Here is a 27,945-nt window from a genome sequence, read left to right on the forward strand (position 1 = left end):
AGAGAGAAAGAAAAAAAAATGTCTATGTTATTCGTCAGGTTTTCGCAATGGAAACGAAACTTATCTGCAGTGAATTCTCAGCGAAGCAGTGTGGTCAGAGACGTGTTCCTATGATTATTACGGTGCTCAACCGAAGTCATTTTACACACGAACTGTTTTTGACCCATAAGGAAAAATAAAACAAAAATCATGAAATAACAACTTCAGCCAACTTTATGCAGTTCTGGCAGCACATCTGCTCCCTTTGAACTTTCACGAGCGCGCGTTCAAGTAAGTATAAGTATGTGACAAGTTTTCCATCGAATAATCATCAGAAATACAAACCCGCACGCGCGTACATGCGACGATCCCAGTATTACTACCAAAATTCTTGAACTCTTCACCTCTCTTAATTTAAAAATCTAAATTTTCGTATATTTTATTTATTTATTTATCTATTTATTTATTTATCTATTTATTTATTTATCCATTTATTTCTTTATTTATTTATTTATTTATTTATTTATTTATTTATTTATTTATTTATTATAACTTTCGTACATGAGAGCCCCATTATCAGGGCTATGGCACAGGTCAAAAAACACTATACAATAATTATAAATATAAATTACAACTGTTACATTAGGTGGTGGTTAGTAGAACGTTACTCAACAGCTGAATTTAGAAATTCGTTCAAATTATAGAATGCCTTCCTTAAAAGTAAATCTCGAAGTAAATTGAAAAATGTCTGTATATCACCGTCGCGGAGTTTTTGTTTAATGTTCCAAGGTAGAGCATTTATAATTTGGATAGCCGAAAATTTGCAATCTTGTTCAGCTAGTTTCAGTCGGACCTATTTCCCCATTTTCAAAATTCTCTGTAAAGACGTTAATAGCCTGTGACGCTGAATGTCTCAAAATATACTAACTAACTAACTAACTATTCCGGTAAGCCGACCACATGCATATTTTTCTTCAATATTCACTATCAATATCGACCTTTTACTTTCTATCCCCCCTTGCGGCTGGAGGAAGTATTGTGATAACAATCTCTCTCTCAAAAAAAGGGAAATTTCATAATTTCTGGGAGGTTCTAGTGAACTAAATAAGTTAGTTAGTCTAGCAGTCCACGAGAGACCATATAGTTAGTCCATCATTTTCTCCCTCAGTCTATCAGAACCACCCATTTCAACCAATAGGATTGCTTCGTACTCCTTTTGTCTTCTTTGTCTATTGGTCTGTCTATCAATTCAACAATTAGCCCACTGGTTTGATTAGACTCAGCCCTGCGGACTGATTATTGAAATTGATGGACAAAGCTATAGACAAAGAAGACATAGGGAGTATGGAGCCATCCTATTGGTTGAAATGGGTGGTTCCGATAGACAAAGGGAGAAAATGATAGACTAACTGTCGGGTCTCTCGCGGATTGCCGTTAGTTAGTCTATTACCTACCTCTTTTGTCCATCGCAACCACCCGCTTCCACCAATAGGATCTCTTCATATCGCCTTTGTCTCCTTTATCTATAGCTTTGTCTATCAATTTCAATAATCAGCCCGCAGATTGGGATAGCGGAAAAAGAGCTGCTGCTTAAAAAATTATCTTTTTTACACAAGAACACGGCCCTTACTGTTACACTTGATAATTTTTTTTATTACAGCCAACAGTTTGTATTCTTAACAGTCGTGAGTCGTCAATGGTGTCTTGATTTCTATCAAAATGGTAGCTTTCATCGCTCTCGCGATGCTGTTCCTGATTAACGATCGAGTCGCAGCTTCCATGGACATAATCCAGGAACTAAAGGCCAAGCTCGAATCGTCTCGCCGCAAGCGGCAACTACCCATTATTGCACCTGGATTCGATCCAGCCTTACAGAGGATCGACGTCTCAGGCCGCCACGAATTTGTGCCCCCCGCCCAGGGGGACCAAAGGGGCCCGTGCCCCGGGTTAAACGCCCTGGCCAACCACAACTACCTCCCGCACAACGGCGTGGCTACCATTCGGCAATTCACCGAAGCGACAAACAAGGTTTTTGGAATGGGCTTGGATATCTCTCTCTTCCTCTCCGTGTATGGCGCCATCTTCGACGGGAATCTGGAAAAGTGGAGTATAGGGGGACCCAGCGATGGAGTCAAGCTGGCGGCGTTTCTGAGTCAACCGCAGGGAATCTCCTACTCGCATAATCATTACGAAGGTAATTCACTTTACAAAGATTCCAAAATCGGGGCACTGAAAAAAAAATATTGCTGAAATTGCCGTGCACGCGGGTATTTCATGGCATGGTGTAGCTAAATAACGAACGTGCGAACCATGAAGGTAAAATCGCTACACTTTCAGCTAACTTATACATACTTGTGTCGGTGATTTTGCTCTCTGAAAAGCTACGTCTGTTACCTTTTTAGTTATTCTTCCGTAAATTTCGCTATTTTTCCGTAAATTCCGCTAATTCAGCCTAACTATTGAGCTATTTTTACTGTTCGCAAAGTACCAATACCAAAAAATGCAGTTACACTTCCAAGCCACTCGATGCAAGATTAACTGCATGAAGGCGGCGCGCAGATGTAGCAAATCGGTGTAGCAATTCGTGCTAGTCGTTCACTTGATTCAACACCGTGCACGGATAAGAAAGCTTTACGAAGTGAAGCAAATTTTGCTCCACCCTAAATCGGTGAATTAGCAATCCTTTTTTTTCAGTGGGCCCTTAGACAGATAGTCGCGGCACGATGGTATGAAAGAAATTCTGACATTCATAGAGATCTTGGTATGGAGAAAGTCTCACAATTTACAACCAAAGTCGCTACCGAACTACGAGAAACGTCTCCATCACCACCCAAATATTGAGGCAATTCAATTATTAGACAACTCCAACGAATACAGACGCCTCAAAAGGGAAAAAACCGCGGGAACCGGCTAGCCCCTCGGTCTGAACTATTAATTTTAATTCATTTTATATACCTACTGAATTTTTCCTGCTTTTGAGGTACTGACTTTTTTGAAATTGCACTGAAGAAGGGCTGCGAAAGTGCTTGATATTTGCCGGCCAGTTTTATTAGACGCCTATCTATGAGACAAAAGAATACCAATATGGAACTTTGGCAGTTTCAAAAACGCCTTCAAATGTGGCGTGATACCCCACGCGTTCCGGAGAGTACGAATAGTTGTATCATTGCGCCTTAGCAATGCGATGGAATATTAATATTAAAGCAGCCTCCACGCTGCCGCCTGGTCAGTATTCCTTCACCGCTGTTGCATTTTTGACCGCAAAGATTAAGTGTGCTCAAGGTAGGCTTGTATTTAGTGAAAAAATAATATTTTAGAAGGATTAAAAATAAACAAGCGCAGGAAGAAATGTAACTAAATAATATGAACTCAATTTAACAATCAACTTAAAGGCTTCGAAAAAGTACTTCATTCATTCTGCTTTTGAGGAACTGAATTTTTAGTAAATGTACTGAAGAAGGGCTGCAAAAGTGCTCAATATTTGCCGGCCAGTTTTGGTTGACGCCAATCAATGCGATGCAAAGTTCCTGATTTGGAAAATTGGCAGTTCCGAAAACGCCTTCAAATGTGGCGTGATACCTCACGCGTTCCGGAGAGTACGAATAGTTGTATTATTGCGCCTTAGCAATGCGATGGAAGATTGATATGAAATCAGCCTCCACGCTGCGGCCCTGTCAGTGTTCCTTTACCGCTGTTGCAGATTTGCCCGCGAGGACTAAAAGAGTTCAAGCTAGGCTTATACGACGCAATTCGATCAATTTTTAGAAGGATTAAAAAAAATCAAGCACAGGAAAAAATATTACTAAATAATATGAACTCAATTTAACAATCAACTGAAAGGGCATAAAAAAAGTACTGCATTCTTTCTGCTTTTGAGGAACTGAATTTATAGTACATGTACTGAAGAAGGGCTGCAAAAGTGCTAAATATTTGCCGGCCAGTTTTGGTTCACGCCTATCAATGAGACGCAAGGTTGCTGATTTGGAAACTTGCCAGTTTCTAAAACGCCTTCAAATGTGGCGTGATACCTCACGCGTTCCGGAGAGTATGTATAGTTGTATCATTGCGCCTTAGCAATGCGATGGAAGATTGATATTAAATCAGCCTCCACGCTGCGGCCTTATCAGTTTTCTTTGACCACTGTTGCACTTTTGACCGCAAAGTTTAAGTGTGCTCAAGCTAGGCTTGTGTTATGCAAATAATAAATTTTAAAGAAGAATTAAAAATAAACAAGCGCGGTAAGGAATAAAACTAAATCATAGGAACTCAAATTAACAATCAACCTAAACGCACCGAAATAGTACCTAATATGTAAATAAGTTACGAACTGCTCTGTTGTTTTATTTTCTCTTTATTTAAGTTAGAAACAAAGTGTATATTTTCATTATGAAAGCTCACTTGTAACTAATAAAAAAAGGAAAAAAAAGGTAATTCACTGACTGACTGATAATTGGACGTATTTCTGCCGAACGGAATCAGAACCAGGTGGGAAAGAAGGGGTGTGCTCGTTAGTCGAGTTAAGAGTGAATGGGAATAAAACGCCAGTGACGTCAGCAGCAACGAAGCCGGGCCCTTGTCCCTCTTGGTGGGCATTAACTCATGAGCCCTGTTCACAACGCTCTTTGCCCAAGTCTACGGCTCATGAGTGCTGCATTCAGTTGGCGCTTAGTTCCATAAGGTAGAATGTAAAATCTCGCTTTTCCATTTCTCCAAAGATAATCACGCCCGCTTTTACGTTGTTTCTTAAGAAGCATTCTAGAGCACACCCCATCTTTCGCACTTGTCTTTAGTTTCATTCGGCAGAGGAATGCAAATTTTTCCTGTGCAATCTTTGTCCAAGATGTAGGAGATTTCCATATGAGTTTCGAAGAACAATCAATTAAATCCTCAATTAGATATCGACGGTGCAAGTCGGCAATCGCATAACTCGTTTGCGGTGTCTGAAAATCTCCGTAACTATGTTATTTTTTTAAAGGAGAACAAATGGACATGATTCCTTGAAGTTTTTGCAGAATTTTCCTCGCACATAGAAGAAAAATCACGGCAGTTTTAAAGAATTACCGTTGAGTAGTTTTCCGTTTAAAAAATAAAGTATGACAGGAAGTCTGCGACGTCGCAAACCGAGTTATGTGATTGCCGACTTTCACCGTCGATATGTCGATGGTTCTCTCGGTAAAAATGGAATCTACGAGAGTAAATTTGTCAACCCCGGTAGTTACAACCCGGTATTGTAACTACCTCGGTGCCGCGGTAGTTATCGTAACTACCGCACGGTGGCTGGCGCTTTTTAACCAGCCACTGATTGTGACGACTCATGTTTTTCCGTTTGAGGGAACGACGTTTTATTTTTATTTAGGTAGTTCTTTAGCAATTTACTGCAGCTATTTGCGCTACAGCGACGATGACGATCAGCTAATTATTGTGACCTACTGAACAGAGTTATCCACAACAACCAAACATTACGGTATGGATATATTCTCATATCAAAAAAGGGTTATGAGGGCCAAAATTGACCCACTCATGGAGTCCGGCGCGAGATATTTTGCAATTTGCATCGTCTATTTCCCAGAAATATTCGTATTTCGGCATTTTTTCTTATTCTTGCTTTGAAGCGGAGGTTAAAACTTAAGTCAGAAGGCCAAAATTCATGAAAATTTTTTTTCTAGGTGATGGATCGCCCACCCGAGGCGATTTATACCTATGCGGTGAAGCTTACTCGCTGCAGTTGTGTCAATTCAAACAATTGTACTTCATGCAGAACGACACGAAGGAAGCAAATTATACTATACCAATTATCAGGCTTTTCGAGGAAATTCGACTCAACCACAGCATAAGTACCAACCCGTTTTTCTTCTACGGTTTCATTTCCGGATTCGGTGTCGCGAACGGAGCCCACCATTTCATATACAGGTTCTTCGCCAATAAGTCTGCAGAGTTCCCAGAGGGGAAACTGGATCGCTATGTTCTGAAAACCTTCTACGCCATTTCTGGTGACGACAATAATCTTATTTACACCCCAGGTTAGTTCCGGGTCAGTTATTTCCACGGGAACGAGGACCGTTACTACCGTGCTAAGGAAAAACGCCGCATGAGCCTTCAGACGTTGCCATTCATTGCCATGTTTCCTTGAAAAACCGAAATTTACATTCAAATTTTTAATAAAAAATATTTAAATAAAAATAAAAATTCCTAATAAAAACCGAATTTACTGAGAAAATTCTGAATATTCTTCTTCCAATTTTCAAGACCATTTTGTTCGCAATTTACCTAATTTAGAATATCTGAAAATGTCAAGGATAAATATACTTACTTTCTCTAAAAATAGATATTTTATCGGGAGTGGATTGGCAACGTGTAAAGGCTTTTAAGCGTTTTTCCTTCGGACTGTAGCGAGCTGACCAGAAACTTAAAATAAATTGGACTACTAAGCAGGGGAGATTTTTGGAAGTTGGCAAAACGGTTTTTCCTTCATTTAAGTCCATTAAAAATATCGATTTTAATCGGGCCTAGGGCCAAAAAAGGAAAAAAATCGGAAAGGGGTTAAAAGAGTGAGGGGGAAAAAGTATTCCGTAAATTTTACTGAAATGGTTTTAAGTCAGAACTTTATGTATATTTGACCAAAGTTTATCAAACCAGAGGTTACTCAATATCGCAGAAATAAATACCTAATTCATATACTAAAATAAAATTACACTAAAACGGGTATTTATTCGTCAATTTCAACTTTCAAATAATGTACGAATTTTATATACTAAAACTGCTTAAAATTCAGTCTGGGTGGGCCGAGGGAGGCTCCCAGACCGCCCTCCCTCTGGAAGGAAACGTCCCCCCTTACCCCCTACTCCCTCTCAACATTCGCAAATGCCCCCCCCCCCTCCGACTAACTCTGGATCCGCCATGTTTGTGATACCAACGAATCAGCTCTAATCTCATCTTCTGTTTTTTATTATCAGGTCATGAACGCATTCCCGAGAACTGGTACAGGAGAGCTTTCGACGACGAGTACACTCTGCTCCTCTTCTTTGGCGATTTAATTGCCACAGGGCTTGTTAACCCACAAACCCTAGCGCTCGGTGGCAACACCGGCACTGTCAACTCTTTCACCGGTGTCAATGTGGCAGATTTGACGGGCGGAGTTTACAACGCGAAAACACTTTTCGAGGGCAATAATCTTGCTTGTTTCCTAGTTCAGTCGATACAGATGGTGGTCCCTAGTTTTTTCAAGGGTCCCCTAATCGCACTTTCCTCGGTTCTCTTGCACCTCTTCAAAGGGATAAACGGGAGCGGGCTAACGTTGGATAACTGCCCGCAGTTGACCCGGTTAAATGAGTCGGTGTACTCGATATACCCAGGCTACACCAAGTACGCCAATGGGACATACCCAACGTTTGGCAACTGCACCTGCTAGGCCAAGTATGATCTATTACTCTCCCATCTACAGCGAAAACGCCGCACGGTGGATCGAGCCAATAGGAGAGGTCGGGCAAAATGTGGAAACTTTGAACGCATTTAACTACGTCTATCAAAACTTTGAGGCTCTAAAATTGGCTCCATTGGTTTCCTTGTGAAATTTTCTTTATTAAGCACTCCTTGTAATGTAAAATGTGACAAAATAAACATCAACATTTACAGTTATACTGAAAAATTTCATGTCCGACCTCTGTAATTGTCTCGATCCACTGTGCACCGTATGCGTCTTCATGCGTTGTCATATCTCTTTCGATGAAAATTGAATTTACTGGAAAAATTGAGAATATTCTTCCTCGAATTTTTCGGACTTCTTTGTAAGGTGTCTACTGTCTAATCTAAAATATCTGAAAATTTCGAGGAAATATATACACAACTTTTTCTAAAAATACATGTTTTATCCGGTGAAATTTGGCAACTTTCGAATGTTCATACGGCGTTTTTCCTCAGCACGGCAGTATTCTGCCATCCACGGCAAAAACGGTGTAACTCCATTCCAGATTTTGCATTATCCTTTGGACGGAGGAGTAACTCTCTGAATGACCGTGAAAAATCTTTATGCCAGCTTGATCTCATGTTTCACACTCTTCTGTTAAAGAGATGAACTACCGTGAAATTCAACCGTTTCAAGTAGAACTACTTTAAGTCATACTTAGGCACGACTCTGTCTCAATTCACACTGTTAATTTCTAAGGATTCATTTATTTGTCTGAACATTTCTTATGGCTTTAACAGAAGCTGTGTGCGAAACAAATAAATTGATGACGAAAAAGATTTTTTTTTGGGCACTATCATTGAGGTTCTTCAAACTAAAAACATCTGGATGAGCACTGAATCATGAAAAAAATATATATTTCGGTCATTTGAATCGTGTAGTTTGAAAACATGCATGCCATATCCTTTTTCGCGAGACGCTTTCAACCTTTTTCTATCATCCCTTCTGCAAAAAAGTGATTCTAGGTTCTAAATTTGTTTTTCAGGTAGAAACAAGAGACTGTGATATAAGCATCAACCTAAGTAGGTACATCGGGATTTGCCTCATTTCTTTGTATGGTCCATTTTTTTTACAAGAACACGAAGAAAAATTTTGCTTTGAAACGTGGGTGCGTTTTTTTACACTCCATGGGCAATTTGTGGAAAGTTTCAAGGCTTTATGTCACTTATTTTCTCGTAAAAAAAAAAATAAATCAAAGGAGGAAATTAGGCAAAGCAAAGTGTACTTAGGCTGATTCAGGTTCAATTTTTCCGCATAATGATGTGTGTTAAATGAAATGGCGAGAAAGGCGCTATATTTCTCCAAACACCTGGAAAATTATGTGATCTTGTCTCTCTAAGCCACACCGAATCTTAAGACGGCCCACAAATGGACCGCGTTAAGCAGATTGGAACCAAGTCGCACATCGGCTATTGCCAAATGCAACTGGGCAATTTAATTTTTACGTGAAAACGGTTGTGCGGATTTTTGTGCAAATTTCCGTGAATTTCTGCATAGCACGAGGATAATTCCTTGAAATGTTCAAAGGACTCTGCACAAACGTATTCTCTTGTAAAAAATTAAATTGCCCGTTCTCTTGTAAAAAGTTATATTGCCCATTTGAATGTGGCAACAGCTGACGTGGCTTGGTCCCTTTCTGCTAAACGGAGTCCAAACATTAGTGGCTTTCAACTGGAAATCTGAAGTCAGTGTCTTGGAGATTGGCCTCAATCCATTCGTCTATCTCCCTGCTTAACTCTGGAATTAGCTCCGGGTCACCTCCATTGGTTTTTCCTAAAAAAAAAAAAATTAAAATAAAATAAAATAAAATTTTTATGATTAAATTATTATAGGTTGTTGAACGTATTAATATGGAAGTGAAAAACCCCTCTTTTTGAAAGGAACAGAAAACCCACGCCTCTTCAGATGCTTGTAAGTTTCTTGGGTTGGTTCTTACGTTGCTTTAAAATCTCAGCCTCTGGAGACGGACACTCTCATTATAGCGCCTGAATGCAACTATTCGTGTTCCTGGGTTGTCTATGTTGCGTGTCAAAAAATGAAGGGGTTTTTACTTCCCCGGTCCTGTCAATGGCTTGCCGCTTCATGGCAGCGCACTACAGCACAGTTTTAACGGGGAACTTAGAAATTAGACTACGTCTTGCAACGACCCCATTAAAAGTGGAACATAATGACCTCGTCATTGTGACATCACAATGTTTATGGAACAAATCATTTTAATGTCACGCTGGCATCAATCTGAGCATTCAGGTATGATATCACTATATGATAGCGGAGTGCTCGTTCGTCACCCATCTGCTTCATGAAACACACAGCAGATGCCATCATGACAATAGTAATGTCAAAATGCTCCACTTTTACTAGGGGAGGAACTAAAAGTCGAATTGGATCGATTTTATCAGAAAGCCATCAAGTTCAATTGAGTTTGAACCGAGGATAAGAGGTTTAAAGTTAATTTCTCCGGAAGATGAAAGGTTAAGGACAAAAATTCACGACTGTTTTTCCGTTCGTAATTTTTTTTCTCGATTTTTAATTTTTGACGAGAGAAAATGTGCGACTAGTTGAATCAAAACTACCTAGGACGAGGGGTTATTCGTCAAGCTCAAGTGACTTGGCTCAAACTGGCATACGATATATCGCATCGATTAGGTAAAAAATCTCGGCAGATTTTGAATTTTCAGCAAAAAAAAAAAGACGATAGCCCCTGCTCCTAAGCTTAAAAAATCATTCTAAACCCAAAAATCGGCAAAATTCAGAGAAATGAAAGCAGAATAGTGTTTGGAAAAAAAACCTCGCATTCGATTCAGCTATCGATTTCCGTGTCGAATGCGAGGTTTTCTTTCCAAACACTATTCTGCTTTCATTTCTCTGAATTTTGCCGATTTTTGGGTTTAGAATGATTCTTTAGCTTATGAGCAGGGGATATCGTCCTTTTTTTGCTGAAAATTTAAAATTTGCCGAGATTTTTGACCTAATCGATGCGATATATCGCATGCCAGTTCGACCTCGTCACTTGAGCTTAACGAATCATCTTAAGCCCAGTTTTAGGTATGCCTTTCAAAAGCAAATATCTTTATAAAAAAAATTCATGTTATGTTTAGAGCTTTTTTCGTTGCATTCTGTAAATTTAGGTGCGGGGCGAGACTTTTCGAACACCCTGTATGGAGTCTGAGAAAAATAGACGTACCCCGCCGGATGAATTCCAGTCTCCGGCCGTCCTCTGAGATCCCTTTTATTACCTCGGGAGCGGTGCATGGTACTTTTTGTCGAAAATTGTTAATCTCCAAATGATCGACGAGCTGTTGTAGATCTTCATCGGAATATTTCACATTCAAGAACTTCGCGATGGTTTTTACCTCTGAAAACATGTCCTGGTACGGAATAAAGAAACAATCTATCAATCAGAGGTTACCCATTAATCTCTCTGCAAAATTAGGTTATCCACTCGTCTGCAATGCATGTTGATGAATTTTAATATTTGAGGTCCAAAAACACATTTTGATTTGTACGTGCAGGTTTGTAAACTCCTCAATTTTTCTCCAAAGGAAACTAATAAATATCGATGGCTAAAATGCCAAATCACGTACCTCAATTGAAGCGGTTATTTTCCAAATCACTCAAGCACCAATCCTATTCTCAATCCTCAATCCTATTTCGGTGGTAGAGGGGTTTTTCCCCTTGATTTACTCTAGTACAATCAATTATGTCTTATTTCGAATTAGCCCTCTAAAAAAACCTACTTTTTTTAATCTCGAAGATTGTCAACAAAGCGAAGAAAATGGGTTTTTTTTCCCATTCGCAATTTTGGCGCTTGGGTGATTTGGAAAATAATCAGTTCAATTATAGTGTCTCAACTCAATACTCCTTTTGAATTTTTTCAAAAAGATACATACCAAATTTATAACTTGTTTATACGGAATATTCTGCTAATAGAGAGGAAAAATCAAGGGAGTTTTCAAGAAATTAAGTTGACGAGAGGATATAAAAATTGACAGGAAGGCTGCGACGTCGCAAACACAGTTTCGCACTTTGGCCATGATATTGTGTTTCATGATATGAATCTTTCGTTGATTTACATTCTTAGTCTCTGGAGATGGACACGTACATTGAAGTTCCAGATGGATGAAACTATTCATGTCCCTGAGTTGTCCGTGTTGCGTGCCAAAAAATGAAGGGGTTCACTTTTTCGGCTCTGGACAGTAGCTTTCCGCATAACATTAGATTTTAAAGACGGCGCACTACAAGTTTCCCCATATTCTCAAAATTCGATGCATATCACTGGTAAAAAAAACCTCTTGGACCAATGCCGCGGTGCATTAACTTAAGAGTGCAGTTTCTTGTCAACGGATTTAAGAGTCTTGACCTCTTGTTTCAAGCGGATTTTGCATTGATTCAAGCGGATTTTGTATTGAAACAAGAGTCCAGACTCTTAAATCCGGCGACATGAAACTGCACTCTTGAACCAAGAGGTTTTTTTTACCAGTGATCGACGATCATTCATGTAATTTAGGTAAATCATTCATGTATGTAAGAGTTCGAACTTTATATAAAATTGAATCCTGATCAAGATCAGCTCAAAATTCCTCCAATTAGCAGGTTTTTTTTCGGCCAATTTTGATTATTATTTATGGAATGCATTTTTTTCTTGTTAGTCTGTTATGCTTTAAAGAATGACTCACCCTCATCAGGTTTTCGTAGAATATAAACAGCATATTTGGATGGTGACGTTGATCCCATGCCTGCTTTATATGTTCCCAGTATGGACCCCAACAGACTGGAAAGAGTAATGTAATTGTTACATTTACAAATATTGTTAATTTTACATACATGCATGGAAGTCGCTTTCATAGCACTCTCTGGCGCTCTGCGACACCTAACCGCCACAAAACTCGGTCCTCCCACAACCCAAATACGTAACTCCATATTGTTTATTTTAATATGAGATCGCGAGACCATTTGGACAGCGTTAAACAGACAGGAACCAAGTCACATCAGCTATTGCCAAAGAGCCTCCCAAAATTTCGCCCCCTTTTTGTCATGGGAACGGAGTTCCCCATGATATTACAATCGTTCCGTTGCTTTCGCTATGGGATTCCCTATACCTCTGCGACCTTGAGCGTTTCGCCCAGTCTCCGATTTTTGGTTGATTTTCCGATGTATCAAAAACCGTTGTATTTTTTAGCCAATCATGTCTCTACGTCAAGTTGTGTTGATTTCTAAAATTCGCTTTCAGCGAGTTTTTTTCCACTTTGAGATGTCGTGTCTGACTGGTAAATCTGCGCAGAACCACGAAGTTCCGTTTTTAGGCAAATTCTTTTTTTTGGGAGGTTTCGATTGGTTATTTTTCGCCATCAGTTTTCTGTTCGTTGGTGCAAAAGATCGCCTACCTCGTTGCTCTTGAGAAGCCGCCATTATCCCACCTCAAATTTTAAACATAGATATAAAGAAATAATAACCATCGCACAAGGTGGAAAATTGCTCTGGAGGACCCGTTACGGATATATGAGCCAAAATCAGAACTCGATTGATGGATTTAATCCATGAATACAGAAATATTGCCTCAGCTTACTGCCGCGATCGCAAATGCATGGTGTGATGAACCTTGTGACATATGACAGCATAGGTAAACAATGTCTCACAGAGTAATGCGGTTAATTCGTTGTCTCTTAGGACGCCAGTGGCCGAACTGTTGAAATCTCAAGGACGTCTTTTGTGAAGCCCCGCTCAGCGTCCGAGATCACTTAACTGTTCTCTTTTTCTCCATCCACATCCGAGCGGCGAGATAGCTCAGTTAGCTACGCCACTGTTCTGATTCTGAGAGAGCGTCACTTTTTGTGCGAGCGGGGGTTCGAATCTCGTAGGGGACAGCTAATTTTTACTGGTTGTATTGAATGTTTTAGACCAATCATCTAACAATAATTAATACTTGGCAACTTAGGAAGCACATAGGTCCCTTACGATGCGTATTCGGGCATATGTGTAGAGTAAAAATATCATACGTAGGGTGTCCCAAAAGTACCGGGACTGGTTCTGTAACTTCAAAAGTAAGATAGATACAGACATGATTTTGGTCTCATTTTAAAGATCAACTCAAACCTATCGATTAAAACCAAGATCAGCTCAATCGAATAAAAATTGACCGAGTTATGACAATTTGAAATTAGTGAGGAAAGTTTACCCCTACGGTTTTTAGGAAGATTTTTCGCTTACCAGGATTCAAAAAGTTAATATTCCTATCCACTTTCCTCCGAATCTTCCATAACTTCCTTTTGCTTTTCAAAGTACCGTCCATCAAACCGGATGCACTTTTTCATGCGCTCTTGCCACTTATCCAACATTGTTTTCCTGAATTCTTCCTCTGGGATGGAGTTGAAAAAGTTTTGAATTGCATTCTGGATTTCGGTCTTCGATACGAATCTTCGTCCGCGAAGCTCCTTTTTAAGCGTAGGAAACATCCAAAAATCACATGGAGCCAAGTCAGGGCTATAAGGGGGATGAGGGATTGTTTCAACTCCATTTTTACTCATAAATTCACGTGTTAAGCTCGATGTGTGAGGCCGCGCATTGTCTTGATGGAGTATCCACGAAGCTTTCAAGTCCGACCGTTTCCGGGAAATGTGCATTCTCAACTCCTTTAGTACTTTGCAATAATACGCACTGTCAACTGTTGTGTTTGATGGTACAAAATGTTGATAAATGACACCTCGAAAATAAAAAAACACAATAAGCATCACTTTATCGGCCGACTTTTCGATTTACGGCGATGAAGAATCTTCCTTAAAAACCGTAGGGGTAATTAACTTTCCTCGCTGATTTCAAATTGCCATAACTCGGTCAATTTTTATCCGATTGAGCTGATCTTGGTTTTAATCGATGGGTATTGAGTTGATCTTTAAAATGAGATCAAGATCATGTCTGTATCTATCTTACTTTCGAAGTTACAGAACAAGTTTTTTGGGATACCTTATGTATACTTTACGCCGAAAAAGCGAACCTGAAACTTAAATGCGTTAACTTCCGAAAACCATATATAATCCAACGAAAATAAATAATTGGTACATAACAGCTTTCTTGTATGCAAAGAAAATAATTAAAAATGTTAAAAAAGAGATGTCAACACAAAATTACATAGCCCCTTCAATTCAGAAGATACTACAAACGAACTGTACCTTAACATTTTCATATCCCAGAAGCTAACGTTCCCATGACGAATATTGCCATCGCTAGCGATTGCAAAATCCAACTTGTTCGGTATTTGATTCGACCATCGAATCAAGGTTTAAGTGAAAGCTTATAAATAATAACAGAAAACTGAGGGAAAAATTTCAAGATGAGTATAGGAACCGATTTCGAGTTACGAGGGGGGGGGGGGGGGTCAAACTCTGGCTATATTTTTCGCTATTTTCTTGTTGAATTGATGTGTCTACGGGGTTGTTATCGTTATTTACAAATGTTACACACACCGGTTCCTACGTATTTTTACACGCAAAATCGAGTTTTCATGTTGACGAGTCGATACATCGATCGGTTATATCGATTTTTTAAGATTCTTTACGGAAAATCGACGATTTTTTTAGATTGAAATTGTTCATTTTTGATTCATGGATGACTAAATGCACCTAATATGACTGTATTACACCGACACCTACTATTTTTTCTTGTAGAATCGATCTTTAACGTCAACGAGTCGATATCTGAACCGCTTATATCGAATATTTGCGATTTACTAGGAAAATCAATAATTATTGGAATTGAAATTGCGTATTCTCCATCCGAGAATAACCAAATTTTGGGTTTGAACACATTTCCGGTCGGGTCGATTTCCAGTCGAGTCAAGTTTTCGATTGGGGCACATTTCCGGTCGGGGAGTATTTAAGATTTTCGATTTCCGGTTAAGTGAATAACGAATAACGAACGTGGATAACAGTTCCCGTTGATCGTGGTTTCCGGTCGGTCGGATTTCCAATAGAATCAAATTTTCAGTCGAGTCAAATTTGCGACAGGGACACGTTACCGGTTGGAAACAGTTTCCAGTTGGGTTAATTTCCGGTCACGGCATGTACGGATGGATTACGGTTCCAGTGAATCGGAATTTTGTAATGGGTAAGATTTCAGGTTGGATCGAATTTCCAGTTGGGTCAAGTTTTCGATTGCAGCACGTTTCCGGTCGAGCAGAGTTCACGGTTGTCGATTTCCGGTTAAGTAAAATTCGGCCGGACGATTGGTCGATTGATTTGACTTTCCGGTGGGTAAGATCTCCGGTTGAGTAAAGTTTTCGTTCAAAGGGTTCGATCAGGTTTTCGGTTGAGCAGGATTTGTGGAAAATTTGAGTTTTCGGTTCGTTTAAATATTAAAGATGAGCAATAAGTGCGAGAGAGAAAAAGGACAAAACAGCGAATGCACGAATCCAAGTTGAGCCTTAGTCCCTATTTACGGCCGTTCTTTCCAGGGCTCATGGTCGGTAAGCACTCCGGTGCTTTTTCGCGGCAACCGGATTCGGGATCGGCACTACCACCGCGGACCAAATTACAAGGCCCAGCATGTATTTTTGCGAGTGTGTGTGTACACCAGGTGTCCCTTTGACGAGGCGCGGGTTGCCGCATCTGATCAATGAGTGGGAGAGAGATGGACGATAATCGGGGCGGCGTTTCAAAGCCGAGTGTGCTCCTTTGACGTGCCGCATCTGAGCAATGAGTGCGAGAGAGAGAAAGGACAAAACAGCGTATGGACCAATCCAAGTTGAGCCCTGGTCCCCGTTTACGGCCGTTCTTTCCAGGGCTCATGGTCGGAAAGCACTCCGGTGCTTTTTCGGGGCAACCGGATTCGGGATCGGCACTACCACCGCGGACCAAATTACGAGGCCCAGCCTGTATTTTTGCGAGTGTGTGTGTACGCCAGGTGTCCCTATGACGAGGCGCGGGTTGTCGCATCTGATCAATGAGTGGGAGACAGATGGACGACAATCGGGGCGGCGTTTCAAAGCCGAGTGTGCTCCTTTGACGTGCCGCATCTGAGCAATGAGTGCGAGAGAGAGAAAGGACAAAACAGCGGATGGACCAATCCAAGTTGAGCCCTGGTCCCCGTTTACGGCCGTTCTTTCCAGGGCTCATGGTCGGAAAGCACTCCGGTGCTTTTTCGGGGCAACCGGATTCGGGATCGGCACTACCACCGCGGACCAAATTACGAGGCCCAGCCTGTATTTTTGCGAGTGTGTGTGTACGCCAGGTGTCCCTTTGACGAGGCGCGGGTTGCCGCATCTGATCAATGAGTGGGAGAGAGATAGACGACAATCGGGGCGGCGTTTCAAAGCCGAGTGTGCTCCTTTGACGTGCCGCATCTGAGCAATGAGTGCGAGAGAGAGAAAGGACAAAACAGCGGATGGACCAATCCAAGTTGAGCCCTGGTCCCCGTTTACGGCCGTTCTTTCCAGGGCTCATGGTCGGAAAGCACTCCGGTGCTTTTTCGGGGCAACCGGATTCGGGATCGGCACTACCACCGCGGACCAAATTACGAGGCCCAGCCTGTATTTTTGCGACTGTGTGTGTACGCCAGGTGTCCCTTTGACGAGGCGTGGGTTGCCGCATCTGATCAATGAGTGGGAGAGAGATAGACGACAATCGGGGCGGCGTTTCAACGCCGAGTGTGCTCCTTTGACGTGCCGCATCTGAGCAATGAGTGCGAGAGAGAGAAAGGACAAAACAGCGTATGGACCAATCCAAGTTGAGCCCTGGTCCCCGTTTACGGCCGTTCTTTCCAGGGCTCATGGTCGGAAAGCACTCCGGTGCTTTTTCGGGGCAACCGGATTCGGGATCGGCACTACCACCGCGGACCAAATTACGAGGCCCAGCCTGTATTTTTGCGAGTGTGTGTGTACGCCAGGTGTCCCTTTGACGAGGCGCGGGTTGCCGCATCTGATCAATGAGTGGGAGAGAGATAGACGACAATCGGGGCGGCGTTTCAAAGCCGAGTGTGCTCCTTTGACGTGCCGCATCTGAGCAATGAGTGCGAGAGAGAGAAAGGACAAAACAGCGGATGGACCAATCCAAGTTGAGCCCTGGTCCCCGTTTACGGCCGTTCTTTCCAGGGCTCATGGTCGGAAAGCACTCCGGTGCTTTTTCGGGGCAACCGGATTCGGGATCGGCACTACCACCGCGGACCAAATTACGAGGCCCAGCCTGTATTTTTGCGAGTGTGTGTGTACGCCAGGTGTCCCTTTGACGAGGCGCGGGTTGCCGCATCTGATCAATGAGTGGGAGAGAGATAGACGACAATCGGGGCGGCGTTTCAACGCCGAGTGTGCTCCTTTGACGTGCCGCATCTGAGCAATGAGTGCGAGAGAGAGAAAGGACAAAACAGCGTATGGACCAATCCAAGTTGAGCCCTGGTCCCCGTTTACGGCCGTTCTTTCCAGGGCTCATGGTCGGAAAGCACTCCGGTGCTTTTTCGGGGCAACCGGATTCGGGATCGGCACTACCACCGCGGACCAAATTACGAGGCCCAGCCTGTATTTTTGCGAGTGTGTGTGTACGCCAGGTGTCCCTTTGACGAGGCGCGGGTTGCCGCATCTGATCAATGAGTGGGAGAGAGATAGACGACAATCGGGGCGGCGTTTCAAAGCCGAGTGTGCTCCTTTGACGTGCCGCATCTGAGCAATGAGTGCGAGAGAGAGAAAGGACAAAACAGCGTATGGACCAATCCAAGTTGAGCCCTGGTCCCCGTTTACGGCCGTTCTTTCCAGGGCTCATGGTCGGAAAGCACTCCGGTGCTTTTTCGGGGCAACCGGATTCGGGATCGGCACTACCACCGCGGACCAAATTACGAGGCCCAGCCTGTATTTTTGCGAGTGTGTGTGTACGCCAGGTGTCCCTTTGACGAGGCGCGGGTTGCCGCATCTGATCAATGAGTGGGAGAGAGATAGACGACAATCGGGGCGGCGTTTCAAAGCCGAGTGTGCTCCTTTGACGTGCCGCATCTGAGCAATGAGTGCGAGAGAGAGAAAGGACAAAACAGCGTATGGACCAATCCAAGTTGAGCCCTGGTCCCCGTTTACGGCCGTTCTTTCCAGGGCTCATGGTCGGAAAGCACTCCGGTGCTTTTTCGGGGCAACCGGATTCGGGATCGGCACTACCACCGCGGACCAAATTACGAGGCCCAGCCTGTATTTTTGCGAGTGTGTGTGTACGCCAGGTGTCCCTTTGACGAGGCGCGGGTTGCCGCATCTGATCAATGAGTGGGAGAGAGATAGACGACAATCGGGGCGGCGTTTCAACGCCGAGTGTGCTCCTTTGACGTGCCGCATCTGAGCAATGAGTGCGAGAGAGAGAAAGGACAAAACAGCGTATGGACCAATCCAAGTTGAGCCCTGGTCCCCGTTTACGGCCGTTCTTTCCAGGGCTCATGGTCGGAAAGCACTCCGGTGCTTTTTCGGGGCAACCGGATTCGGGATCGGCACTACCACCGCGGACCAAATTACGAGGCCCAGCCAAGGCCCCCGGGTTAGGCTCCTTCGTTGCCAGGGGCTGGCCCCCAGGTTTAGCCTCTTGGGGGTTCCAGCCCCCTATTAACTATGGAGCCTAACCCGGGGGCCAGCCCCCTTGCCCATAAGAAGCCAAAGCCGGGGGCTAGCTCCCTGGGAACTAAGGAGCCTAACTTTGGGTCCATCACCCTGTTCCCTAAGAAGCCAATGCCGGGGGCCGCCCACGTGGCCCCTATGGAATAAATAAAATTAGTTTACCTCATCTTATTGTGACATTTAATGCTTCCCATTGGTCTGATTATTGACATTGATAGACTGAGCGACGTGTAGAGAAAACGTAATGATTTTGTAGCGATCATTGGTTGAAAAAGGTGGTTCGTATATACTAGGGAGGAAAATGATGGACCAACTTTAGGGTATCTTGTCGGCCTTACAGTGAGATTATTTGATGTTCCCTAGTGGGTTGATTATTGAAATGAATAGACATAGCTATTGATAAGGAGACCATATTGAGTGTGGAGGTATCCTTTTGGTTGAGACGGATGGTTCTTATAATTCGATTTCTAGGAGTCTTTTGGGTGATTAGTGGCGGTTTCACAAAGAACGGATGGTTCTTTCAATAACATATTCCGGTCAGAAACTTCTGAGTCCGTTTTCTCAAAACTTCATTTATGCACTTACTGCTCTCTTCGCTATCACGGCAGTATGACTCTTCCACTTTTCCTCTTTGCTGTAAGTATGTCTACAGCTGTGTCTATCAATTTCAATAATAAGCCTTACGATTACAAACCTAGATCTTCTTTGAAGAATTGCCAGAATGTTTTGAGGTCACCACGGTAGTTGAAATGATCGTACTTGAGAAGCTTGCACAAATGATAATACGATATGAGAACATCTTTCGGGTTCCGTGCTACGTAGACAACTTTGCTTGCACTTAGCAGGGATGGTGATAGAAGGCAGAAAGGCAAATGCGTCTTGATGATTCGCGGAGAAATCAGGCCATCCCAAGTTTTGTATCTGGGAGTCACGAGATAGTTCAGGTGCTCAATGGAGGCAGGATCATGGTTATTTAGGTCTAATACGTCCTGAACAAATTTCTGACCACAGATGATGTTAAACCTGGATAATATTAAAAATAAAATAGGCATATTATTTATAAAAAAAAAACAAAAAAAAAACGGAAAGCTCTTATTCGTCTGTATTTTAGAAATGCTGATGATGCTCGGAGGGTATGGATTCGATCGACATGAATCGATCGAAAAATGAAAACGTGAATCGATCGACGTGAATCGATCGACACCGATTCGATCGACAAATTGTTAAAAAACCGGTGTCGATTCGATCGACATGAATCGATCGACAAATGAAAACGTGAATCGATCGACATGAATCGATCGACACCGATTCGATCGACAGTTAATTCAAAAACATCCGGATCGATTCGATCGACATGAATGGATCGAAAAATCAAAACGTGAATCGATCGACACCGATTCTATCGACAACCGTGAATGGATCGACAAACCCCGTGAATCGATCGACAAACCCGTGAATGGATCGACAAACCCGTGAATCGGTCGACAAACCCGTGAATCGATCGACAAACCCGTGAATGGATCGACAAATCCGTGAGTCGATCGAATTTTGTCGATCGAATCGGTGTCGATCGATTCACGTCGATCGATTCACGTTTTGATTTTTCGATCCATTCATGTCGATCGAATCGATCCGGGTGTTTTTGAATTAACTGTCGATCGAATCGGTGTCGATCGATTCATGTCGATCGATTCACGTTTTCATTTTTCGATCGAATCCATACCCTCCATGATGCTCTCTATATAGGTACGTTTTTAAGTTCCCTCAAGAGGATGAACACCGCTGAGATGAAAAAACTCGCTCGGAAAAATGTAAACCATCAGTTTTGAGAAAACTACACAACCGCTAAAAAAAAAATTATAGAGGAGCGATTATCGTCCTCCGTGCTTTGACATCGGAAGCATTTAATGGACCGCGTTAAGCAGAGTGGAACAAAGCCACATCAACTATTAAGCTGATTTTTTATTCTTTTTTTACGTGAAAATTGATTTTCATTTTTTTGAAACGTAAATAACACAGAACAGCAGAAGTGAGATTGAATGAATTGCTCAATTCTTACTTCATTCGTTCTCCGGCAGATTGCACTACTTGTGCACATAAAACTCCTTCAAAGAGTTGAGTATGTAATGAACTGAAAATTGGCACTCACTACATATTCGCAACAACAATTGCTGCAGACGCATTTGAAGGCGATTGCTTTCGCACATAAAACGCCTTCTAAGAGTTGCGTATGTAATGACCTGAAATCGGCACGCACAACATATTCGTAACATCACTTGCCCTAGACGCAGTGGAGGGCGAATTGCTCAGTTAAAAAAAAGAGTATGATAGGAAGTCTGGGTGTGACGAGAGGGTTTGTATTCGAGCGACATAAATAGAACGAAAAATAAAAACGTTAACCGATCAACACCGATTCAATGGACAAATAAATAAAAAAGCGGATCAAAATCAGCAGAAAACTTGCATTTGCTATGCAAATTTTAAAATTGCGTTATCTCGAAATTAGGATCAGCCAAGATTTTGATTTTTCAAGATGTCAAGGCCTCACGTACCATAGACTAACCCCCTGCAAACCGTTTTTGGGTACATTTATGTTTATTTTTTTTTTGTTCAAGACCACTGTGCTAAAGAGAATTTAGGCAACAAAGCACTGAATGAGGTTTGAAAATATTAAAATCAACCTAGCCGCTGTCAAATAGTTCAAATATTATGTACGATGTTCCTCGCCGTGAAAAGAAACTTTATTAATTTCTCGAACAGTCATTGATGGACATAATTTTAGAATACCTAACTGTTTATTCATTCGTAGGTTTCATGCAGTGTTCTGCCTTCCTTCTAAAATTTTAGGAACCAACTTGGCAGGAAAGTCCAATTTTTAGGAGCCACCTACTATTTTTTAGGAACCAAATTAAATTGCATACGGGCCATGGCAATGCTGCAAACGGTGCGTATAGAGAACGCTTCATCGCTACCGCTGCTTCCCGATTGCGAGTTCAATCTGTCAAATATTTTAGGCGCCACGATGGCCCAACCCCCTCCCCTCCTCCCAAATTTTTTTAGGCGCCAAGGCCCGATTTTTAGGCGCATTTGGCGCATGGCGCCTGGGGAAGGCAGAACACTGGTTTAATGTCTTTCCGTTGCACAAAGCAAGGCGGTACTTGCTACTTTGATAAAATAACTGGCATGTAACATTACAAGTATGCAGCATTCTTGATGAATTAAGAATCAACATACTTACTCAAAAAATGGCGCTCTTCTATCTAGGTGGATTTCTGCGGACTTTTTAAAATCCAGATTGTTTTTTAGGAGCCATACTAACTCTTGACACAATGTTGTACCTACAAAGAGGAAAACTCAGTTTTTTTTGTAGCATAGCAAAGTATGCAGCATCGTTGATGCATTAAGGTTCAACATACTTACTCAAAAAAGGGCGCTCTTTTAAATAGGTGGATTTCTGCAGACTTTTTAAAATCCAAATTGTTTTTTAGAAGCCATACTAACTCTTGACACAATGTTGTACCTACAAAAAGGACAAATCAGTTTTGTTTGACATGTTATGGAGGGAGAGAGGGATCCAAGATAACGTCTTCACGATAGCAATAAAGACTGTTGGGAAGTTATGATGCTCATGACATTAATATAGGTAATAAGTTCATGTAATTTGACGTATTTTATGTTATTTTACACAGACTTACTAAAATATTATGCACATCCGTGGTAATGGAGAATTTGCATGCAAATATTTTTATTGCTTCGTCTGAAAGTGCTTAAAGAGCTGATTTCACAGTATGTATTATAATCTTTTTTTGATATGGGATATAGTATTAAAATATATTTAAAAGTGAGAAGATGCACCACCTAGTGACGTCATTTGGCGGCATTTCCCATTTAAACACACGTATTTTAGCAGATTAGATCATTTTGTTATATCTTCTCCAATAATTGTTCAATTCATGAATCATGGGCATCCTCGTGTTCAGTTCACGAAATAGTTTCCACTTAAACACGAAATTCATCAAATTTCAGACACCTGCGTATTCTCTATAAATATGGTGGGGGTGGGGGGCTTAAAATCCATAACTACGTCAGTGAGCTAATTGTAAGTCAAGCATCTACCCAAAATTGTATAAATTATATCGTGGAACACGTATCGTAAAAAGTGCAAAATTATCAGAAATATTTGAGTCGTTGTTTTGAAAGCAAATTTTACCACAGTTCGTCGCTCTAAACTGACGTAAGAGCGTATATCGACGGTGAAACTACCAAACCACGTATCTCGGTTTGCGACGTCGCAGACTTCCTGTCATACTTTATTTTTTAAATGAAAAACTACTTAACGTCCAGTCTCGAAAATTTCTGTGATTTTTCCTCTTCGTGCGGAGAAAATTCTGTGAAAATTTCAAGGAATGATATTGATATGGTCTACTCCAAAAAAAATAAAATGCGAGCGTAGATTTTTAAACACCGCAAACGAGATACGTGGTTTGGTAGTTTCACCGTCGATATCCGTTTCCCCGTAAGCCCTGTTATAACTATGAATCACTGCTCTTTGGGGCTCATGTAGAAATCATTGGCGTGGTTGCTTTGCGATATATCGATTGTTATTCCATTTAAACCTATGGAAAAGTATCGATAAACAGGGTGTACGCAGCGAACAACTTAATAATCGATTTTTTACCATTGATTTAAATGGCAGAACAATCGATACATCGCAATTCACGCCACGCCACTGGACTAGAAATCGAGATACGCTCTTACGTCAGAGGAGCGACGAATTGACCGAAATCCGCGTCCGGCACAGTGAAATCAAAGTATGTATTGAAATTGAATTGCAATTTAGTGCGATGAAATTGCAATTTTTTACCATGATATTGCAACATTTTTGTACCATTAGGTTCGTGAATTTCGACTTTTAAGATCAATAGAATGAGCTTTATGTATTGGGAAAATAGTTAATCTGCAATGAAGAGAAAAATTGCAATTTATTTCAATTTCATCGGAAAACATTTTAGTACGAGGAGCTCCTTCCAATTAGAGAATAGGCAACGCACAAAACGCACCTTCGTGGTAGTAATAATCATGTAGTTCCTTGCAATTTATTGCAGCCTCCTCTAATCGGGCACCAGGGCTTAAATCAGATCTTTTCGTATTTCTGAAGATCACCGACGGTTTTTTCGGGGAGAAGGTGGGTGAAAATCACGGGAAGAGAGGAATTGCTGATTTAACAATTAAATAGTTAAAAAATATTCCCAACATGTTTCAAATGCACATTTTACAAAAAAGGAAATCTACTTCAACTACGGAGGTGGTTAAAGTAACATTTTTTATTGTAAAATCTACATCGAAACACGTCGGACACTTCTTGTAACTACAGAATTGTTAAATCAGCAATATCAGTTTTTTCGGTGACGATTCATTCTCAGGGCAAGTTTTATGATTCATGATTTATGATTTATGATTCATGTTTTATATTTTTTTTGTTTTATTTTTTTTTGTTTTATGTTTTACGATTTATGATTTATGATTCGTGATTCATGATTCATGATTGATTCATGATTCATGATTCATGATTCATGATTCATGATTCATGATTTGTGTTTTATGATTTTTGAGCGAGATTTATGACCGAAAATCCAACAAGAATAACCTGATCGAGGAAAAGTCATGATCCAAACATCATCAGAGCTGTGCTGAAATTGATAGAAACCAGATGCATGGCGGGCATATTCGGCTGGAAATATCCATTTTTGATCACCGACTTGGACGAAACCGTCCGAGTCGCATCCGAAGTGGCTCATAAGTCTTTCATTCGTGCCTGGGCTAACTTTCGTTATTTTGTGTGGGAACATCTTCGATTTAGTTTTTTGTTTCTCGAATCCGGCAAATAGAGTGGGAAGAATATGATTCTGATGCTCCTAGGATGCGGGTCTGTAGCATACAAGACAATCAGCCATCAAAGGAAACTGTTCCACTCTTAGGTCAAATTTGACAATATTTCAATTTACTACTCTAATTCCCTGGTAAAAATTGGCGATGGGAGCTGCGTTTCAAAATACCATAGGAATTCCTATAGCCAGCTAAAGAAGGCAATAGAAAATCATATAGCTGGCTGTAGAAAGCGGAGCAAATCATATAGCCGGGCTATACGAAGCGATAAAAAAGTATGCAGCCGGGCTATAGTTCCTATCGCCGGGCTTTATACTTTATCACCATCGGCTATAAAAGGCTATAAGAAATTGTGTAGAAATTCGTGTGCTTTAGAAATCTTTAAGTTTGATATGGAACCACCATAATATTCACAAAACACACATTATATTTTCCTTTAATACATATTTTTTTCATCAATTAAAATGAGAATAATCCATACAGGATGTGCAATTATTTCAAAATCATCAGTTGAAAAACGCTGACTCCGCAAGATTATAATGGAGCCTAACACAGAGCGAAGCGGCGTGCTGCCAGCGATAAGCGCGCCTTAGCGCCTACAAACCTAACAGGGATACTTCACGCATGGCGCAATGCGTGAAGTATCCCTGTTAGGTTTGTAGGCGCTAAGGCGCTTTTCGCGCTGGCTGCCCGCTCACCGCGCCGCAGCGTGCCACGGCGCTTGATGCAACTATTTCACACCAGAGGTATTGCACAGTATCATACGAAATTGAAGGCGCTCCAACATATTAGGAATGGCAGGCATCCTTCAAAAGTACGGAGCTTTCCGTGCAAAATAAATCAAGATACTATACAAATAGAGCGGTAATCCAAAAACAGTCCTAGCATCCGCAATTAGTAACATTTAGCATACACTTTATTGCCTTGCTGTTGCTCAATCGCCAACGGCTATAAAAGGCTATACGAAATGGTGCAGCCGGCTATAGAAGCTATTGAAAATCTCACAGCCGGCTTTAGGTCTATGGTATTTTGGAACACAGATTCTACTGCCAATTTTTACCAGGGTTTACATCAATTACCTCTAAGGAGGTGTCACACTTGATTCGACGCCACAAGTAAGTTGACGTGGCTTATTTTCATTAGTTATGCGAACAGAATGATATTATTATTTTAAATTTTACTATGACTTGAGATCAGATTTGCCCAGAGGAAGATATAAGAAAAGTTAATATCCAAATAAGCAATTAAAAAATGTCTATACCAAACGGGCATACATATAATTACAATCCATCACAATCAACAACGACTCCATCTTATAAAGATTAAATTGCGAATAAAATTCTTTAAAAAATTGAAAAAAAAAATATTCTTAAATCTACCTGAAAATTCTTAATATAACAAGGGCATTCTGGCAACCCCTGAAGGCTCGTACGGCGTTTTTTCTTGGACGGAAATGTTGGCAGATCGCATTGTTCATTATTTTCAAATTTAGTTGATTAATGGGAAATGGGCATATTAATCTTAATTCTCATATTCTAATCTTCAAACGGACGTATTTCTGCCAAACGGAACTATGTGCATTATGACTTGAGCCCTGTTACACATATATTTTTAAGGGTATCAGGGCTCATGTCTCAATCCACATAGTTCCGTTTGGCAGAAATACGACCAAATTAGTATCTGATTTTAATATTTTTATCAATCAATAATCGACACAGCGCGAGTCATAATATAATAAATGTATAGAGCATTTCAAACAAGCACTTTAACGGAGTATCATACTTACATTTCAAATTTTTGCGCTGTATTTAATAAAATTCAACTGCTTGAAATTTCGATTCCCACTTTTGGATGAGTGCCGGTGGCTCGATTTAAAAATATTGAAAGACTAACGCGATCTCCAATTTTTGAAAAATTCGAATACAAGCTCTACTCCCACTGAATAAAGTCAGATGGGGAATGTCCCTGAAGAAAAGAGAGAGAAAAAAAAAAAAAAGCTCTACTCCCAATACATTGTTCGACCAAGCTATAGACAATGCGGAAAGATAATGAGGGAAGACAATGAGGGAAGACAATGAGGGAAGACAATGAGGGAAGACAATGAGGGAAGACAATGAGGGAAGACAATGAGGGAAAATCGTTCCCGGATGAGCACTTCAAAATGCCCTTGGGAACGAAGTTTTATCTCATTGACTGCAGAAAATCATCAAGGGCATCCTTGATGCGCAGGAAATACATGCATCATTATCATATTATCTCAAATGAATATTTTCAGCTGAATCATTTGAATAATGATTTGTCTAAAATTTGGGACGAAATCACACACACCAAAAAAAAATGTATGTGCGAAACAAATTCTATTTTGCGACCATCAGAATGCCATAGCTAAATGAGCTACCTAGCTGGAGGCATATTCTGCCGTGCTCTGGAAAAACGGCGTATAAACCCTCAGGTGTTGCCAAATTTCCTTCGATAAAACACAAATTTCCTGGTATAAACTTATGAATATTTTTCTCCCAATTTCAAAGGTCAACTTCAATTATTTTTTTACTACACAACATATTCCTTCTTGTTAGGGGGGAGGAGGGTGGTTTATGTCCCAGACATTTCCCTTTTCCAAGAAAGCATTTACTTTTAGGGGTGTCAAATGAAGTTCAGCCTTGTGGCGCTAGAAATGTGAATGTGGCCCTGATCATACCCATACCGACCCTCAGGCAAATGTTCCTGAGTATACTTTTCCGGAGATAGGTAGTAGTAGTAAAATAATTTTATTTTAAAGCGGTGCTTTAGCATCTAAGGCCATTTACACCTCTAAAGAAGGCAGTAACAGTAATAAATTTACATGGAAATATCAGTAAAAATACAAAAGGGTTGAGGGGAAAAATTAAAAAACAAGCGGGAAAGTTCTAATGCCGTCGTATTAGAAAAGCGCTCAGATGTTAGTAAATGTATTTAGTGGAGAAAGGAAGAATAAACTCCGTCGACTTGGCTGGGAAATGGAAATAAAGCATCAGCTGATAGCAAGCAAAGGTTACCAAGGAAACCGTAA

At 41.1% G+C, this 27,945-nt stretch overlaps 2 protein-coding genes across 3 annotated transcripts; one reads left to right on the top strand and one right to left on the bottom strand.

The window, feature by feature from the left end:
• On the top strand, positions 1 to 8,314 carry LOC109036831 (uncharacterized). The gene is made up of 4 exons (XM_072304026.1): positions 1 to 270; positions 1,640 to 2,173; positions 5,646 to 5,999; positions 6,933 to 8,314. The coding sequence occupies exons 2-4, from the start codon at positions 1,699 to 1,701 to the stop codon at positions 7,385 to 7,387; spliced, it is 1,284 nt and encodes a 427-aa protein (XP_072160127.1). The 5' UTR covers positions 1 to 270; positions 1,640 to 1,698; the 3' UTR covers positions 7,388 to 8,314.
• On the bottom strand, positions 8,271 to 26,828 carry LOC109040516 (luciferin sulfotransferase). 2 transcript variants are annotated; one of them, XM_072304028.1, is made up of 7 exons: positions 26,683 to 26,828; positions 24,658 to 24,938; positions 22,249 to 22,348; positions 19,705 to 20,033; positions 12,118 to 12,212; positions 10,626 to 10,809; positions 8,271 to 9,214 (listed from the first exon to the last, which is right to left on the bottom strand). In XM_072304028.1, exons 2-7 carry the CDS (start codon positions 24,857 to 24,859, stop codon positions 9,099 to 9,101), a joined length of 1,026 nt encoding a protein of 341 aa, XP_072160129.1. In that variant the 5' UTR covers positions 24,860 to 24,938; positions 26,683 to 26,828; the 3' UTR covers positions 8,271 to 9,098. The 2 variants fall into 2 exon arrangements, with proteins under 2 accessions (XP_072160129.1, XP_072160128.1); XM_072304027.1 differs by lacking the exon at positions 22,249 to 22,348 and adding an exon at positions 22,431 to 22,530.
• Positions 26,829 to 27,945: the final 1,117 nt, after the last annotated feature.

This window comes from Bemisia tabaci, chromosome 9 (genome assembly GCF_918797505.1).
Source record: "Bemisia tabaci chromosome 9, PGI_BMITA_v3".
Classification (NCBI taxonomy): domain Eukaryota; kingdom Metazoa; phylum Arthropoda; class Insecta; order Hemiptera; family Aleyrodidae; genus Bemisia; species Bemisia tabaci.